Source organism: Podarcis erhardii (assembly GCF_964252035.2).
Source record: "Podarcis erhardii genome assembly, chromosome: 6".
NCBI classification, from domain to species: Eukaryota; Metazoa; Chordata; class Lepidosauria; order Squamata; family Lacertidae; genus Podarcis; species Podarcis erhardii.
This window is the reverse complement of record NC_138510.1, coordinates 81,455,550-81,475,471: the sequence shown is the minus strand read 5'-3', so window position 1 is coordinate 81,475,471 and position 19,922 is coordinate 81,455,550. Positions and strand designations below refer to the sequence as shown.

At 41.8% G+C, this 19,922-nt stretch overlaps 1 protein-coding gene across 2 annotated transcripts in view; it reads left to right on the top strand.

The window, feature by feature from the left end:
- The first annotated feature begins 1,960 nt into the window (after positions 1 to 1,960).
- Positions 1,961 to 19,922, top strand: part of WDR47 (WD repeat domain 47) — a 34,862-nt gene continuing 16,900 nt past the window's right edge. Inside the window, exons 1-5 of one of the 2 annotated variants that reach the window (XM_081865800.1) lie at positions 1,961 to 2,297; positions 13,384 to 13,550; positions 14,183 to 14,266; positions 17,740 to 17,824; positions 18,431 to 19,233. In XM_081865800.1, coding sequence (XP_081721926.1) covers positions 13,393 to 13,550; positions 14,183 to 14,266; positions 17,740 to 17,824; positions 18,431 to 19,233 — 1,130 coding nt within the window. In that variant the 5' untranslated portion in view covers positions 1,961 to 2,297; positions 13,384 to 13,392. The remainder of the gene's footprint in view (positions 2,298 to 13,383; positions 13,551 to 14,182; positions 14,267 to 17,739; positions 17,825 to 18,430; positions 19,234 to 19,922) is intronic. The other variant, XM_081865801.1, reaches the window with a different exon arrangement.

The window sequence follows — 19,922 nt, the reverse complement described above, 5'->3', positions numbered from 1 at the left end:
TAAGAATTAACATACTCCATGCCACCAAGCATAATTTGGGTATAATAAGGGCATTAATCATGAAGAGGTTTGGGAAATGACAATTTGTGAATTAATAACGGCCAAAATGGTGACCTGTCAAGTAATGGCTACCTCTCCCTGTAGTGTAATTGGGGTCTAAGACTCAATGCACACATTACTGCAGTGTTGACAGGGCCGACCCACCCAGGAGGCAAGGCAAGGCGACTGCCTCAGGTGACAGGATCCACAGGGGCAGCAGATCTGACCTCCAAGGAATGCCACTGGCACTGCTGCTACTTCCTTGGCAGCTCCCCACCCCAAGTCACCCCTCCAGCGACCTCTTGGTGCATATTAGGCACTGCTAGTCTCCTCCCCAGACCTTATTCCCAATGTAATGTTATTGTTAAATCCATTTGTCCTTTTTTTTCTTTAAAATTTTTATTAAATTTTCACAATTACAACAAAAGCAACCTGACAAAAAGGAGAAACAACAGCAGAAAAACATACAAAAAACCCCTAAACCACAATAAAAAACATAATCCTTATCCCATATCCCTTAAAACCCACATTTTATTTACATTGTAAATTGACTTTCTCAAATCCCTCCCTTCTGAATTTCCTTGTATCTGCATTTAACAGCTTTCCAATATCATTCTTCCACAAAAATATTTCCAACTCCTATCTAATTTATTCACTTTTCTTACTGTTCTAAATCCCAATTATTTAATTTAATCCTAATTTAATCCTAGACCTGTTTAGTACTTTCAAGTTATTTCTATTTTTTTATATTACAATATTTATTCAAATAGTCCTTAAATTTCTTCCAATCTTCTTGATATTCCTCTTCTTTCTGGTGGCAGATTCTTCCAGTCAGGTCAGCTAGATCCAGGAAATCCAACATCTTCATCTGCCATTCTTCCACCATTGGAATTTCTTGAGACTTCCAATTTTTTGCTAACAGCAGTCTTGCTGCTGTGGTGGCATACAAAAATAGTTTAACATCTTTTTTGGGCAATTTCATTCCTATTATTCCAAGTAGAAAGGCCTCTGGTTTCTTAATAAATGTATTTTTCAACGTTTTTTCCCAATTCATTATATATTTTTCCCCAGAAGTCTTTCACCTTGGGACATGACCATCACATATGAAAGAACGTACCTTCTTTCTCTCTACATTTCCAACATATATTATCATTCGTGTGGTATATTGTTAAATACATTTGTATACCACCCTTCACGCGGGGATCTTCATTCACCCCTTCTTCCATGGTGCGGGAGTGGGGGCGCGCGTCATTTTGTGCTTTTCCTCAGGTGCCAAAATGTGGGGCTGGCCCCTGTGGGGTAGTTGGCCAAACCCCTACAGACCCCCCTGCCTTGTATCAATTACTGCTTGTGCGAGTGGCCTGCCTCGGGTTCGCCTAGAATGTACACGTGTCTGGAAGAAAGACGTGGTTGCTAATCATGCCATCGGGAACGGCTAGTTTGTATGTGTGTATTTTGTTATTGTTTTTATTATTGTTTTTGGTGTTTTTATCTTGCATTGTTTATGTTGCGAACTGCCTTGAGATGTATGGATAAAGGGCAGTATCCCATTTTAATAATAACAATAACAATAATAGTAGTTTGACACTCTTAACGTTAAGGAAGAACAGCCTTTAAAACACCCACCCTAGGAATTACTGGGGCGGGAAGAGGATGCGAAGGAGGAGACAAAAAAACACCCTCCGTAAAATGCGATTAAGGAAAAAAAAACCCCAAACAGATGCGAAGCAATCTTGCCGGAGGAGGAGGAGGAGAAGAAGAGAAAATCCACACCCCGGATTCCCTCGCTCCTTATTGGCCCGCCTCCGCCGCTGCCACCCCCGATCCCCGCCGCGCCTCCCGCCCGCGCCGCTCCCCGACATGGGCTGGGCGAGCCATTCCTCCCGGAGGGACGCCGCCTCTGCGCCCGCCCGCCCCTTTTCCCCTGGCTCCCTCAGTCAGGCGGCTGCGCTGTCACCCCGCCCAGGCGCCGCGGGGCCCTGAGGAGCCGGCCTGCCGGGCACTGATTGGAGAAGCCGCTTGACAACCGCAGCCAGGGCACCGCCGCCGCCGCCGCCGCCACTACACAAGCCGGGCCGGGAAGGCGAGGAGCAGCTGGGCGCCGGCAGGCAGGCAGGCAGGCTGCTGGCGACGGGACCCTCTTCCCCTCCTTCCCTCCCTGCCACTACCCCGGTGGCGAGGCTCCGCTTGCCGCCATTTTGCGCGCCCCCGCCAGTCCCGGTCTCCCCTCGCCGCTTTGGGAGGGAGCTTCCCCTGAGGTGAGCCTCTGTCTCTTCCCTGAGGGACGGGCCCTACGGCTGCCCTGTCTCGGGTGGGTGGCGCCGCCTCCGCTGAGGGGGGAAAGAACCGGGTCGAAGGAGCGGGAGGGTGGGAAGGGATGCCCGGGGCCTGAGGGCGGGCCCCGAGTGAGTGCCCGTTCGGGGGGCACCCCTTGGAGGCGTTGGCAGGGCAAGGGCTTGGCGCTGCTGCTGGTGGTGGCGGCGGGAGGGGCGAAGCGACAGCCTCCCTTGGGCTGCTTTGGTGCTGAATGAGCGAAAGGACCATTTTCTTTATTCCCCCCCCCCAACCCATCCTGCTTATTTGTCTCCCGTTGAGTCAGTGCATGCTTCGTCGCCACGGCTGCCTCTCCTCACCCTCCGCCGGCCTCGCGAGGGGAAAGTGCTGTATGCGTGTGCATTGCTGCTGAATTTTGTCCGTTGCCCATGGTTTTGTTGCATTTTGCTTCCCGTTCTCTGGCGAACGTCTCCTCCTCTCGTTCCCGCACCTCCCTCTTCTGCCTTTGTTATTGCAGCATTATTAGCAGGGCAAACCTCCCAGAACGGGTTAAGCACCTGCAAAGCTGCTATCCCTAAGTAACCCAGATCTGTCCTGGGCACATAAGAGACATTGTTTGTCTGTCTGTGCTGTGCTTGGTGTGCTTGACAGGAGAGGATGCCTGAAACAGGTTTGCAGTGTCACTGCAAAAAAAGAAAAAGATGGGGTGTTTTTATAGCCTGTCTTACCTGCTCTGAGGTTTTTAATTGTGCGTTTTCCTGAGGAAGCATTCCAGTTTTGTGTCCTAAAGTCCCTGCTCCTGAGTAATTTCATTGCAAGGGTTGTGTCACAGCACAGTAGCTTTTTCAGCATGTTTTAGCAGGAAAAACTTGAGTGTCAAGTATCCAGTTCTCTGTTGCAATCCTTTGTTCACACAACTGAGCTGCAGTGAAGGAAGGGTGGGTTCGTGGATGCATGCATGCGCATGCTTCTTTTAGAATATGTTTAGTTTAGTGACAATCCTGTGAGTGTACGAACGAAGGGTGACAGTTATTATGGATGCATTCTGAATACAGGAATGCAAACTTGACAAAACATATTGGCAGCAGGCAGCTGCAGATGTTGCAGCGACTGTATACAATAGCTCGAGACAATAATGGAATACTTTGTTCTTTGTTTGAACAAAGAGCAAATCAATTTGTTGACAACCTTAGTTTGAAGGATGCCATGAACATAATAATGAATGCCTGTGACTTTTCTGGAGTCCCATGTGTCTGTGGTATATTCTGGTTTGGAGACCTGAATAGCAATAGGTCACACATGAGAAAGGCTAAATAAATATAATATGCTGGCATAACTGTTATGCTAGTGACCCCTTCCTATTTCTATATGGTAATCTTTTGAATAGCCTTTTCTCCTCTTCATCTCCTGATTAATTGCTGTAATTAGTATGTTTTATCACCTTCCATTCTTGCTTTGCTCATCTATTTAATTTGATAATCTTTTAGACAAATAATAGTTGGAGAATAAATTATAGCAGGTGAAAACAAGAGAATACACAGCTATTTGACAACAAAAATTATTCATTTTGGCATAAATGGGGCAACATAGATCATGAGAATTATTTTAGCTTACCACTCTGTAAAGGTGCAAAGGCTGTGGCTTTTCAGTGCCCCATTGGTCAGTCACAGATAACTTCTGCACTTGGCTATTCTTGAAGCCTCCTCATGTGTTTTCTTTTTCACAAATATATACACAAAATTTTGGTGCCAAATAAATTTTCTAGGAGCCTCTTGAAAGTAAGAAGTAGAGATCCCAATGTAGGTGCCTGGCAAAAACATTCCTCTTCTCCCAGGCCTTTGGCTAATTAGGCAATCTTTGGCCTATGAAGGACAGCATAGAAATTTTAATAATGATGATGATGAGAGTTTTATTCTTGCTGTTATGCTGCAGGCTCTTCCCACCCCACTTCTCCCATATAGGGTTTACTTGAAAGATGCCAGGCTGAAATCTATCTAGGAATCATAGCTAATATTCCCTTGAGGTTCCCCTCATTGTAGTACCTACCAAAGAAACCTTTCTGTCCTCTTCAGTAATCTTGACACCAGGATCAGTTTTCGAGACACTGGATTTTTGCATCCACCTCCTGTCTGTAGCACTGTTGCATTTTTATATCTTAGGTTCAATCCAAGCACTGTGGCACTACCAGAAAAGGTGTGCTAATTATGATAGAGCTACCAGCTTCCTTTCATGTCTAGCATAAAGAACATATAGTAATTTTGTACCATCTGACATGCATCCTTTTGGGCAGGCCAATTGACTGCAGCTATGGAGCAGGAGGATGTGAAGCATTTGCTCTTTATTTATTGAATGGAGGTTTTGGTTGTTGCAATTAGAAGCAATTGTTTTCCCTTAGTAAGCCAAAGAGTTGAAAAACAGTGGGTCACTGAGTCCTTTTGCTCTGTCGTGGCCTGGCTTGGGTAATATTGTTAAAGCACAATCCTGCTAAAACAAAGCAATTCTCCTTTTCCTTTTATTTCAGTCAGAGAGTTAAACATATGCATTTCCTTACCATAAAATGAAAAGGGGTTAAAAGTGCTTGCTTTTGATTGGAACGCCCTATTTATATTATTATAAGAATGACTAGAATGGGTGCAGTGAAGAGCTGGGATTTTCCCTTTAAGTACATATAGTTGTGTGGAATGTTTATTGTAAACCAGGGGTGGGGAACATGTGGCCCTCCAGATGTTGCAGCACTACAAATCCCATCATCCTGGTGCTGCTGGTTAGGGCTGATGTGAGTTGTCCTCCAACATAATTTGCAAGGCCACAGGTTCCCAGCCCTGTAATAAACAGTGGATATGTGTTATAATCACAAAATAAAGGGCACTTTTTATCCATAATCAGTTATTGACCCTCAAATATGCCTCTTACTGAACAATAAGTAATACATGGACATAATGTAAATAAATCTATGTACCTTTTAAAATTTAAATGCTGCCTTAATACCTATTTGCCACAAATACTTATCCTTATCCTTTGATTAAAAGGCTGTTAGGAGAGACTAAATATGGAATAATATACCAGTGCCTTGGCCCCTAGGTGCTTGCCTGTCTTTGTGTGTTGCAGAAATTGTGCATTGTCATGAGGTGTTTTAAATAATAATAAATACTATGCCAAATGAATATTCAATTATTTGCATATTAATCTATTTTAGTTTTCTGTTGTATATTGAACTTCTGTTTACAATTACTTTAGATTCTACTGTGCTATTTTGGGAGATAAATCATTACACAATAGCAACTAATTTTACAAATTATGGGCTTGAAGGACTGTCTCAAATTGAGGGTGACCTTAAGTACAGTTTGTTCCCTTTCTAAAGAAGATTGTAATTTCTTTATTAACACTTCAGTTTAACAATCAAAGAAATGAAAGGAACCAACAAGTGCTTCAGGCAGGCTTCAATACTAAACACACTAGAGATGGGAAGTATCACAGTGGTACATTCTTCTGACACATACATAGGATTGTACTGTTGGCTAGCCTGTTGTTTCAAGGCAGAATTACCTGACAACTTGTGTTCTGCAATATGATCGTGTTAAAGCCACATTGCATCACACAGTTCATCTAGCTTGCTGAATAAATAGTACGAAGAGAGCCGAGCCACAAGCTACAGCGGAGGGAAGAAACTTAGTATTAGATATACTCCCAGTAATTTAGCTCTAAAGGCACTAAATTATAATTAAAATATAATATTAACATCTATAAAATACATTTATTAATTTGTGATTTAAGACAATGTTCAATATATTACCTTAAAGCAGCCTTTAAGAAATAAATTGTTACTTGCGTACTAAGCCTTAAATCTCGTACTCACTTACCTGGCAGTAAGTCCCATCGAACTCAGTGGGATTTACTTCTAAGGCCCCATCTGCACTATGTATTGAAAGCAGAATTATTGATTGATTGATTGATTGATTGATTGATTGCATTTATATCCCACCTTTCCTCCAGCAAGCTCAAGGTGGCGGAAATAGTTCTCCTCCCCATTTGATCTTCACAACAACCCTGTGAGGTAGGTTGAGCTGAGAGTGACTGGCCCAAGGTCACCCAGTGAGCTTTATGGCTAAGTGGAGATTTGAACCTTGGTTGTACAGGTCCTAGCCAGACATCCTAACCACTACATGACACTGGCTTTCCATTCTATCACTATATCACTTTAAACAGCTGTGGCTTCCCCAAAAGCATCATGGGAAGTGTAGTTGCTGAGAGGGTGCTGAGAGATCCCCTATTTTGCTCCCCAAGCTACAATTTCAGTGTGGTTTAACAATCAGTCCCTCTTCCCAGGAAACTCTTGCAACTGTAGTTCTGTGAGGGGAATTGGGGCCACCTAACAGCTCTCAGCACCCTTAAACTTTAGTTCTCAGGCTGCTTTGCAGGAAAGCATAACTGTTCAAAGTGGTTAGTTGTTTAAAACTGTCTATACTACTTTAGTGCAGTATAGTGTAGTTGAGGTCTGAGTATACATGCATAAGATTGCACTGTAAATTTGGTAATTGCAAATAGTGAGAAGGCGGGAAAATCTCTCCACTTTTCAGGCAGGAAAATCTCTCCACCTTTTCAGATGCTTATGGAAGGCCTGCAAGCAGGACCTGAGCACACCAGCATTCTCCTCACTTGTGATTTCCAGCAGTGGCCTACTAGCCTTGATAGCCTTATCCTTCATAAATTTGTCTAATCCCCTTTTAAAGTCATCTAGTTTTGTGGACAAAGTGCAGCTGCAGAACAGAGGAGAGAAGTGATTTCAAAAACAGGGTTGAGAAGGTGAAAAGGAGATTTAGTAGTTGCATAGCGTGGGAAGGGGAAGGTTTAGGGGGCTAATGTTGGGAAGTGCTGGTGGTGGGGTTGGACAGCAGAGCAAGCGTTGGGGCAGAGCCCTCCCAGCATGCATGCATGTTTGTTTGTTTATTGTCTTAATATTTTTAACAATGTGCTCCTTGAATTTATTTTTCTTTTTGGTATCCGTTATGGTACGCTTGCATTTATTTTAGACCATTGTCTCATGCAATGACGGCAACGCTTGCTAGTCTACTTAGAAAAGGCTTAGTCAAGATTGCATGCAATGACAATTTAACTCTCACAGAGAAAGACGCTACTGAAGCAAAGCCTTAGTTATTTCCATCTGTGTCAATTGGTTGTCATAGCTGTCCAATATAAGCTGTTATCTGGAGTAAGGATATATGACTTACATTTCTGTAAAAAATATTGGAATGTCTGAGTGGTGATACGCTATGAAAGCTTTGCTTTTTCAAAAATTATTAAATCAGAATTGGAAGAAAACCTGCAAATTCAAAATGTATATTAAAAAGAAAGGGATTCTAAATCTTTCAGTCATTCTGAAGTATTAGCCTTGGATCACTTTGGTGACGTTGTGTGCCATATGTGCTGACTGCTTGTAGCATACTGAGGAGCTTGAGCTGCATCTTTCAGATTTGTTGGATGGTGGTTTATCTCCCAATGTGATAAAATCTCCTTTGCATATGCCTTATAGTCCCTGATATGAATATACTGATGCACCAGTGTGTTTTATTAATTTTAGAGATGTGAAGACCTGGGGGGGGGGCTGGAAAAATGGGGGGAAGACAGGATTGCCTCTAATTTTTCTGTTGTTTATTCTGAGCCTATAAATCTCTAGTAACATCATAATTCTGTTGACTAGTTACTTACAAAATGCTTCCACATACATAAGCTTATTTTCTTGATGGACTTACTTCTTTGCTAGAACTAAACTTTTCGTCTTGTTGCCCTGTGACTAAGCTGTAGAGTTCTTCACACTAGCATGTAGAATGAACTACAGTACAAGACAGACAGAACTTTCCAAATGCAGAGACAATGCCCCAAACCAACTTTAGTCATGTGTAAAAATGGTATTCACTCATAATTGTACTAGACTGTGGATGCACATTCAAATATGCATCTCATTGAAAATAAAGGAATATAGTACCTATAAGAGATGTCTGTGTTTGGGTGCACATTGGAAAGTACAATTAATTTGAATGTGCACGTTCTGATCCAAAACATAATGTGTGTGCAGAAGCCTGCTTCCTAACACAGTGGCGTAGCTTGGGGGGCATTGCCCTGGGTGCATTTTTTTGAGGGAGCACAACCAGGCACCCCCTAATAGTTCTTTTATTGAGGGAAGCCATGCCCAGGCTGGCCTTTGGGGCTGGGGTGTGGGTGGCAGCAGCAGTTGCTCCACTCCCAAGTCAGGCTTGTTTTTCCTTTAGCATGCCAGGCATGTGGGGCTGCTGGAGTACTGTGGTAGGCTCCTTCTCCCTCTGCCCCCAGCATGCCCCATCCCTGAGTGCTTGTGCCCACCTGCCCTTGGTGTTGTGGGCTCACACAACACCACTGTCCTAAAGTTTATCTCCAGGATCTTCTTATCTGGATCAGGGTGCTGTAATTTACTCTTTGTTACTTTTTTCTATCTTTATCCCAATTTTTATGCATGATAAAAACAATTGTGAGGCAAATACTAGGTCAATAAATGTTTGATATCTCCATCAGTATTAACATGACAAACATCCCAACTTCTATTTTCCATCAAATTAAAAAACTTAGTCACTAGTACAGGACTTTTAAATAAGAGCTGTTAGTTTTTCCTTACCACTTCAAACACTCATTACCAGCTTCTAATTCAATAATTGAAAGCTATGATAAACAAAAATGATTGTTCCTTCCAAGGGAATATGATTGTGTGTTTAGGGCCAATTCACACTTCACTTTTCTGCTTGGCTTGTCTTATGATATACAGCTCATGGTTTGTCTGAGAGAGCTAAACCATGAACCTAAATTCAGATGACGCATAAAGACAAACTACAATCTCCTCCCCAAGAGGTGGCATGTGTGCTTGTTTGTGCTAAGCCATGGTCTTAGCATTACATGTAAACAGGAATGTTAATTCTCTGTTCCATATATAGCGAGGAGGATAACTTCTTAGACTGAGACTTCAATAGTAGCTATGTAACATCTGATGCGCCTTACTTCTAGTGCTTAGGCAAAGCTGGAAGGAGCACTGCAGTGTAATCTCCACAACATGTGCTACCTATTTCAGCTTTTAAGCTCACAAGAAGCAGCACACACAGCAATATTAGTGCTGCAGCAGTGCTCTTTGCATCCTATATCAGGGTGGGGTGGATTCTGAGGTCCCCCATCTTCCGAGGGTTTTTTTGACAGGTGACTTAAGTTCAATAGAAGGAATCGAGAGTGCACTTTTTATTCTTCCTTTGCAGCATGGCTTGAATTAAAACCAGGGATGTGAAGGATCTTTCCTAGGGAGATGTGGCTCTCTGCAAATGAAGATCATTTATTTGCATCCTTAACTTGAATTCAGAATGTGTTCCAAATTCTTTCTTTGCATAAAAAAATCAGTACTTTCTGAATTTGATGCCTTTTCTTTCACTGTGCTGACTTGCTGATGCAATTTTTTTTTAATGCTTGACCTTTCCTACGATGTTGGGCCAGAAAAGGTGGGTGTGGTTTGCCCCAAATGGCCTGGTGAGCCAACATCAGAGTCCTGGCAGGCCTAATTAAGCTGGATTGGAGGTTCCCACCACTGTCTTTTAGTTACTGTTATAGAACTGATGATTGCACCCTCCTTAAGGGAATTTAGAATATTGCCTTCTGCTAATTTCTAGTTAGCCTGTCTATAATAATCTTACACTGGGTGAAAGAGAAGAAAGGGTTTATGCATCTTTGATTGTTGTGTAGAAGAGGGAATTCCAGCAGATTGAGTTTGTAATGCAAGGTTGAGAAAAGCTGCACTTGCTGATATTTCGTCTTCTATACAACTTAGGGAAGGTATCAGTGCCTGTTCTACTTACATATTGGGAAGTGTGTAAGACATCTAATTTGTAAAAAGGTTTCTGTTGACACTCCCATTAAAGCTGTTGCTTAGTGTAAATCTACCCCCCTGGCAACGTATTGTATATCATACCACTTGTATAAATATTTAATAAAATTACTAACACAGGAGGTATGTTATCTGTACTACTCTAAACTGTAAAATAGAAATCTTGGGATCCTGTTTCACATGAGATGTATTTGTAGTCTCCCAATCCTAAGAAATTTAGTGGATAGCTAAACATGATTCCTGCAAATGAGGTTGTTAAATTATTTGATAAGTCATAGTCTCATTAAAAATACTACTAAAAAATCTGGGATCTTTTGAGATGGTGGAGGTTGAGCGATTTTAGAGGCTGTGATAAAATATTATATAGTTTTTGTACTTACGATTGTCAATCAGTTTAGTTCCTCTGAGGTTCCCATCTATACAGAGAATATCTCCAAGGATTAAATGTCTGTCCCAAATGCTTAATGGGAACTGAAACAATTATGATGAAATGTGAGCAGCTGCCTTCAAGAGGGAAAGACATCTCACTTGCCCAGAGTCTTTGTGGTTTCTCCTCCACATACACTGAGCAAAGAGTTGTTTTGTGTTCTGTGACTAACACCTTCTGTGGCCCAGCTGCTTCTTATTTTCTCTCTCCCTCTTTCCACCCCAACCCCCCCCATATATGTCAGCCAAGAGCATAGGCTCAGATTTATGGGTGTGTATGTCAAAATGTGATTCTTCTTATTCTAGCCTTCTGTGTCTTAAAATCTGGCTGTGGATTAGAGCCAGTCCTATTTAATGCAAAATCTCACTCCCTGGACAATTGATATTGTGCCTGGCGGGATCTTTTTGAGCTCACATTTGTTTCTGACAAAGACAGTGCATACTAGACAGGCCATGAAATGCTGCAAAACTTAAAATGCAACACAAACGAGGAAATGAAACATAACTACAGTACGAGAAAACAACTGACATACTAATTAACACATCCAGATTGACATGTGCACATCCTTACATCATTGGTCTCAATTGCAACTCTGCCTATGAGTTCTTACAATTGGGATTCTGAAGTTCTGGGTGGGAGAAAGCAGTGCTGGAAACTGACATGTCTGTGACTAACAATGAATCATGGGAGTTGTCCTAGCACTGCAGAGCTGAAGGCAAGCACACTGTGACCCCAGTTTGCCAGAGTATTAAATACTGCTGAAGAAGCTATATTCCCTACTCTTCAGGTAGAACATAATGGAAGGAGGGAAGACCAGGCGCACTCCCTCGATTTGCCAGTGAAGGAGCAGCAGCAGGGAGTTTGTCAGGGTGGGGAAATGGCTACAACTGCAGAATTAAAGAGAAGTATACTCTGGCCCCATCCATCTGCTAGTGGAGAAGTAGCTTCTCCAATACTTCCTTTCAGCTTACCCTTTGATCCCTTTTCTCTAGATCGGTCTTCAGCCTTAAGCAAAATATACATGCTTCTTGTAATACTGTGCAATCCTTTCAAACATGAAGAATTATTTGTGATTACAGAGATTCAGTACTTGTATTGTATTGCTCAGTACCTATTAACAGTATGTTTGCTGGGCTAGATATGCTGTTTAAATGAGACCCTCACAACCATGGAAAGAATAATCAGGAAGACTATGAAGTAGAATAGTACAAATGCCAAGGATGAAATCTTCATGTCTGACATACCATGAGCATTACCTCTCACTATCATTTTACAAACACTGACTCTATGGAGTGATTCCTCCTTATGGACTATCTCTGTAGATGAAATACATAATAGTGACTTTCTATGAACACACCTGGGAATACTTCACACAAGACTCTTTTCCTACCCAGAAAAAATTTCCATGTAGGAAATCATGTTGTAAGTGACAAATGCACATGTTTGTGTGTATGTGGAGTGGAAAGTGACAGCTAATCCCCATTTTTATGTGACTTTATTATGGGAAGAAGGAAAAAGAGCAAGAAACCAATTCAAAATTTCTATATACAGAGGTTTAGGACGGTATCTAGTGCTGGGCAGAGGAACTTGTGAAACATTTATTCAAACAGAATTTTAAATAAGAGATTTGAAACCTTACCGTTAGAACACAAATGACTAAGTTTCAAATACAGATTCATATACAGTTGGCAGATACAAACAGTTCATTAAGCAAATGGTAAATGAAAACAGTGTGCATATTAATACTTGGCATACTAGTTTATATCCTGTCAAGTGGTAAGGAGATGTGTGGTCAAAATGGTCATTTTGTATTACTCAGTGTAAGATTTCAATCTGTATTCCATTCTTGAGACAAGTAACTGAGAAGCAGCTACAAATCTAAAAAAATGAATAAATACAATGATTTTTACTCCTTCCTTTAACCTTCTGCAGGAACTTAAAAAGAAAAAGTCTTTATTAGTTTATAATAAAATAATATTCAAAAGAAAGTGAATGTTGCAGCAGCCACTGAAAATCCCCCCTTTCTATTTTTTGTTTCATTTTGTTTGTGCATAATGCACAGATGGTATTTTTGATAGTGCACACTTACTTGATCTTTGGATTTGATTTGGAGCATACGATAGGAAAGGCCAAATCACATGAAGTCTATATTAAGTAATGTTTTTGCCTGGATCTTAAAGATTAATTTGCTAAAACAAAAACGTAGGCAGAAATACTCCATAGCATGCAAGTGGCACTTTGATAAAATGCAGGTAGCAGTTTGCTAGATCGTTAGGTTATTCAATCATGCTGATAATTCATGGTAAAATTAACTATTTTTGCTTAATAATATTAATAATTCTAAAGTAGATTACTGTTATGGGGTTCCCCCCCAATGTAACCAACAAAATGTCCACTTTCTGAATAGCCAGGCACTCTGCTTTAATGCATTTTGAGTTTTTTTCTAAAGGAGCTGTTGTTCAAATGTTCTTTATGCTACTAAATGCTTGTAAACTGAAACATAGTTAAGTAAAACATAATCTTCCCTTGATATTTGTAGTCCTCTGTATGAAGCTGAACTGCTAGCTGTGCAATTGGGCAAAATTATTAGTGATGCTACAGTGAGCTGCATGAACTTTAGTGGTTAAGCATTCTACCAAGCTCTAGCATGTTTCATGTAAACAAAGAAGAAAATGCATTTGACGGTGTCTGTTTGCTAACAAGATGCAGGTCAATCCCAATTTTATATGTAGCTTTTTCTTCTTCTTTCCAGTCTTTCACAATGACGGCAGAAGAGACAGTGAATGTAAAAGAAGCTGAAATAGTCAAGCTAATACTGGATTTTTTGAATTCAAGAAAACTTCATATCAGTATGTTGGCTCTGGAGAAAGAAAGTGGAGTAATTAATGGACTGTTCTCAGATGATATGCTTTTCTTAAGGTAGAAATAATTATCATAGTATTAAGGATACTGTTTAAACAAAGCTCAAATTTTCCTTGCTGTTATTTAAACTCAGGTCCATGCCTTTAAAATGCTTTGATCCATCTTGGGCTTTACAGTATCTTGACTGACTTGTTATCCATTTCTGTATGTGTACTGAATAAAATTTATCCATAACCCCTTTTAAGCACTTGGCTGCAAGACATGTCCAGTGTAATGCTATTCCTATAAGTATCTGAAACATGCATAAATACATTATTAGATTATTGTCAGTTTACATTTTTGAGCCACCCAACTTTTACCAGATAATACTGTTCAGCACAAGGCAATACAAATTATATTGCATCCAGTTGTGACTTTCAGTCCTTTGATCCAGCGGACACCTCTGCTAACAGAAAGAGGAGGGTGACAATTTTCTGACTTCCTGTAAAAAGGTTTTACTTTTAGTAAATTAGTAAATAATCTTCTTAACTACTTTGTAAAGCATTGACTTTGTAAAGCTGATTGGTCAGCTGCTGTAGTTGAGGGAAGGGATGTTTTGGTTAACTAAAAAAATAAATTGAAAGTCCAGCAGAATTCAATCTCTCTCTCTCTCTCTCTCTCTCTCTCTCTCTCTCTCTCTCTTTTAAAAGACAATTGATCCTTGATGGTCAGTGGGATGAGGTTCTTCAGTTCATCCAACCTCTGGAGTGCATGGACAAATTTGATAAGAAAAGGTAAATATATAGTAATTTTTCAATACAATGGCAATCCCATTTATGCAACACAACAATTAAACATGCACTCAGCCTTCATACAGTTTCAGAACTGTTGCAGTGTCTATATCTGCATTGCATTCTTCCTTACAAGCTTTTCTCAATTCTATAAGAATAACACATTTTCATCACAGCTCTCACTAAAATTCCATTACACAAGTAGAAACAAAATAGCAGTGTTTGGATAAGCTCTCATAGTTAGGATTTGGGATAACAAAGGAACAATGATTAAAGAACCTTTTTGGTGCAGTGGGCTAGATCCTTATTTGTCCCTATCCACATGGGCCAACTTTGACAGGTGAGCAGGAGAACCCACTTGTCAATTACCTAATGCCATGATGATGATTGACAGCTGGCTTGACCCACCCACCTGTCATAGTCTGTTGCTCAGTGCTTCCTAGGCTCCCAACAGCCAGCTGGTTGTTAGGTGCTGGGGAACAGTAGCACAAGGGGCTTTGTTAGCTGTATACTCAGCTTCAGATGCACTGAGTACAGGCTTCAGCCCTGTTTTCTGCAGGCATTAGCTGTGCAGCCAAGCTCCCCGCCCCATGGGGAACTGAGTTGCACAGCTGATCTGGCAGGCTTGAATTCAGCTGATGGGCTGTGGATTCAACTCTGCTTTCTGCAGGGGTTGGCTATGTCATCAAGCTCCCCACGAAGATCTCTGTTACACAACCAATCCAGCCACACCTCTGCCTGCCATATGCCTGTTGTCACATATGAAGGAAGACTTGACTTGAGGGAAACATGGGGCTGTCCCAACATGTCACTGGCCCATGGCACATGGGAGGCCACACTCTGCACTTTGTTTTCTCGACTGGGCAGGAACAGGGTGATTTGAAGGTGGGGGATATTGACATCAGTCCCTTGTCATGGTCAGATCACTTCCTGTTGAGTTTAGGCTGTCAGCACCTTTTCCCCTCCACAGAGGCAGGGAATCTATTAGGAAGGTCCACCCTCAGAGGTTGATGTATCCAGTGGGATTCCAAACGGCTCTGGGAGGTTTTCCGGCTGAGATGACTGGTGCCCTTGTCAAAACCCTGACTGACCTCTGGAACACCCAAATGGCTCAGACTATTGACATGATCGCCCCTGAGTGCCCTCTCCCACTTCATGGAGCCCGTTTGGCCCCCTGGTATACTCCAGATCTTAGGGCGAGGAAACAAAGCTGGGAGACAGCTTGAACACAAGTGGAGGAAAGATACGAATGAATGCAACCGAACACTGGTAACGGCTCATTATCGAGCCTACCTAGTGACAGTGAAGGTAGCAAAGAAGGCATATTTTGCTGCCCCCATTGCATCCTCATTATGTCGCCCAGCAGAGCTTTTCCAGGTTTTATGGGGCCTTTTACAGGCTCCCCCAAAGGAGGTGATAGATCCCACGGCAGCTGTGACTTGTTTGCAAAGCATTTTGAGGATAAAATCGCTTGCATCCACCCAGACCTTGACTCTGCTGTTATAGCAGATGAATCTCAAGGGGTGTCCAGAGCACAGTCTAGTCCTGTTGTGTTGGATGAGTTTCAGTTGGTAAGGTTCAAGGATGTGAACAAGGTGCTCGGATCAGTCAGGGCAACCACTTGCACTCTAGACCTTTGCCCCTCTTGGCTGATAAAAACCAGCAGGGAGGGGACAGCTGGCTGGGCCAGGGATGTGATCAGTACTTCTTTACAAGAGGAGGTGTTCCCTGCCTGTTTGAAGGAGGCAGTGGTAAAACCACTCCTTTAAGTTTTCCAAATCCAGGGAAGGTTTCTAACTAACTGCCAGTCAGTTGCTAATTTCCCTTTCCTGAGCAAGGTTCTGGAGCGAGTGGTTGCAAACCAGATCCAGGTGCTTTTTGGAAGAAACTGATTTTCTGGATCCATTTCTCCATTTCAATTGGGGTTTAGGCCTGGTTTTGGCACAGAAACTGCTTTGGTCGCCCTGTATGATAACCTCTGTCGAGAGAGAGACATGGGAAACATGTCCCTGTTAATTCTTCTCAACCTCTCAGCGACTTTCAATACCATTGATTATGGTATCCTTCTGGAGTGACTTTCCAAACTAGGAGTTGGTGGCACCACTTTGCAGTGGTTCCAGTCCTACTTGGATGGTCTTTCCCGTGGGTGTTGCTTGGGGAATGCTTTTCAGCCCTGTGAAATCTTCAATGTAGGGTTCCGCAGGGCTCAATCCTATCCCCACATTGTTTAACATCTACATGAAACTGCTGGGTGGGGTTATCCAGAGGTTCGGAGTACGTTGTCAGCAGTATGCTGATGACACTCAGCTCTATTTCTCCTTTACATCTGCAGGTGAGGCAGTGGAAGTGCTGGACCAGTGTCTGGATGAGAGCCAACAAACTGAAACTCAATCCAGATAAGACTGAGGCACTGTTAGTGGGTGGTTCCCTAGACCGGATGGGTGGGAGATTGCCTGCTCTTGATGGGGTTACACTTCCTCTGAAGCAGCAGGTTCGTAGCTCCAGGGGTACTCCTGGATTCTTTGTTGTTGCTCAAGGCTCAGGTGGCCTCTGGCCCAGAGTACCTTCTATCAGCTTCAGCTGGTGGCCCAGCTACACCCCTATCTGGACAGGGATAGCCTAACTACTATTGTCTATGCTCTGGTAATCTCAAGGTTATATAATGCAATGCATTATATGTTGGGCTGCCTCTGAAGATGGTTCAGAAACTTCAGCTAGTGCAGAATTCAGCAGCCGGGTTGCTCACCGGAGCAAGACGGTTTGAACATATTACACTGATCCTTGTCCGACTGCACTGGCTACCAATTAGTTTCCGTGCCCAATTCAAAGTGCTGCTTTTGACCTATAAATCCTTAAATGGCTCAGGACCACAATATCTCAAGGACTGCCTCTTTCAGTATGAACATATTTGGACCCTGAGATCATCTTCTGAGGCCCTTCTTATTGTGCCTCCTCCTCATGAGCCTTCTCTGCAGTGGCTCCCTGTCTGTGGAATGCTCTCCCCAGGGAAGTTTGCCTGGCACCTTTATTATACACCTTTAGGCGCTAGGCAAAAACGTTCCTTTTTAAACAGGTCTTTTAACCAGATTTGATTAACATCCTATGCCCTTTTAAAATGTGAGGTTTTTTGGGGAGGGGGGGGGTTATTGGGCTGTTGTTTTTATTTTGATCATTTATTTTGTGGTTTCATATTTTGATTTTGTTCTGTGAACTACCCTGAGACCTCCGGGAATAGGGCAGTATATAAATTCAATAAATTAATAACAACAACAAAACAACAACAACAGCAGCAGCAGCAGCAGCCTTGTGGACCAAATTGAAACCCATTCATGCCTAAACCTTCCCAAACCCTGTGTTAGAACATGATCTTCCAAAATTACAGGAACAGCAGTCCCAGTTAACTGCTATAATTTGTACCAAAGTTCACATTAATTTACACTGTTACATCAGTTGTATTTCTGTTTTCTTGTGCATAGGTTTCGCTATATCATACTGCAGCAGAAGTTTCTAGAAGCCTTATGTGTAAACAATGCAATGTCTGCAGAAGATGAGCCTCAACATGTAAGCCTTGTGATCTAATCACAGCACTCTAGCTAATCTTATAAAATACAAATGTATTCTGCTTTTTAGAAGGCAATCATGTCTTTCTTAAAGTTTGTTTTCAAGTCTTACATTTTTGTTTTAAGAACTGTAATGCAAGGATATCTGTGTAGAAAGTAAAAACTGAAGATCACTTGATACAGTGATTCACAACCCATTATTGTGGGGCTGAACTGTGCCTTGTAAAATTAAGGTGCCATGGTGGATAAATCTGGTGCTGAATGCAAGTTGGAGTAGGGGAGAAAGTGACCTAGGTATCAAACCTTAATCAATGTTTAAAGAAACGGTACTTATACCAAGATGTCTGAAACTTGACCTAGGAAACTATCTAGAAAACAAATTGTGCCAGCACTAGATATCATAGAAAAATGTTCGGTTGAACAGCATTTTATTGGTCACACAAGTTGAAGTTGTAATTTCATATGCGGGGAAAGATGACACTCATAAAACTGCAGTTGATTATTAATAGGTGAATAGCAAAATAATTTATCTGCCTGTATCTTTGTGCAGCTATGTATGATAAAAAACATTATTTTAGCCTTAAATAGGGGTACTCTCTTTTTTCAGTTGGAATTTACAATGAAAGAGGCTGTACAGTGCCTACATGCTCTGGAAGAATATTGTCCTTCTAAAGAAGACTATAGCAAACTGTGTTTACTTCTCACATTGCCTCGTCTGACCAACCATGCAGAATTCAAAGACTGGAACCCAAGCACCGCACGAGTTCACTGTTTTGAAGAGGCTTGCGTCATGGTAGCTGAGTTCATTCCTGCTGATAGAAAACTAAGTGAGGCTGGCTTTAAAGCAAGCAACAATCGTTTGTTTCAGCTTGTGATGAAGGGGCTATTGTATGAATGTTGTGTGGAGTTTTGTCAGAGTAAAGCAACAGGAGAAGAAATTACGGAGAGTGAAGTGTTGCTCGGCATTGACCTTTTATGTGGTAATGGGTGCGATGACTTGGACCTTAGTTTGTTGTCATGGCTTCAGAATCTGCCCTCTACTATTTTTTCTTGTGCTTTTGAACAAAAGATGCTGAATATTCATGTTGATAAACTCCTAAAACCTACAAAAGCCGCCTATGCTGACCTTTTGACTCCCCTCATCAGTAAACTTTCACCTTACCCATCCTCACCCATGAGGAGGCCTCAGTCTGCTGATGCTTACATGACGCGTTCCTTGAACCCTGCCTTGGATGGACTCTCCTGTGGATTGACAATTAATGAAAAACGCATCACAGATCTTGGGACAAAAACATCTCCCATGTCTCATTCCTTCGCTAACTTCCATTACCCAGGAGTACAGAATCTTACTCGAAGTCTAATGTTAGAGAATACAGATTGCCACAGTATTTACGAAGAGTCACCTGAGCGGTAAGTTGCCCTTTACCACACTAAGGCTGGATCTACACTGATCTAAAAAAAAAATGCTAAGAAAAGAAAAAGTTGTATAGCTCTCAATGCAGTTTTTCATTGACTGCTATACAGCGCCTCCTGGTGTTACATGTATATAATGCATTTATAACATTATAACCCACTAGTATAGATTAGACCTTAGTTACAGTAAGAAACTGGTTCTTGAACCTGCTCTGCAATACAATGCATTAAGGTCTCCATTTTCTTACACATTTGTGTTAACTTCTAATGCAGGGGTGGCTAACCTTTTTTGGTCTAAAGTCTGCATTCATCTTCAGACAACTCTGGGCTTCAAACCAGCAGAGGATGTGTAAAAAACCAGCAGAGGATGTGTTTTTTTATATATTTTGACTGCGTCAGACCAACACGGCTACGTACCTGAATGTTGATGAGTGTTTATTTTGGTTTTATTGGTGTATAAATAGTATTGACATACGTGAGATGGGATGAGGTCATAGGATGAGGTTAATATAGAAGAGATGATAATAGATTCCTGAGGATACCAGAGAAGAGGAGAAAAGCACAGGAAGAACTCTTTCATGTGGAGTGAATGGTTAGGATGGAAGAGAATTGGCTAAAGCCAGATTCATGGAGGCCTAGGTCATGAAAGGAGGAAAGTAGATAGACTAAGATATACTAGATTTAGG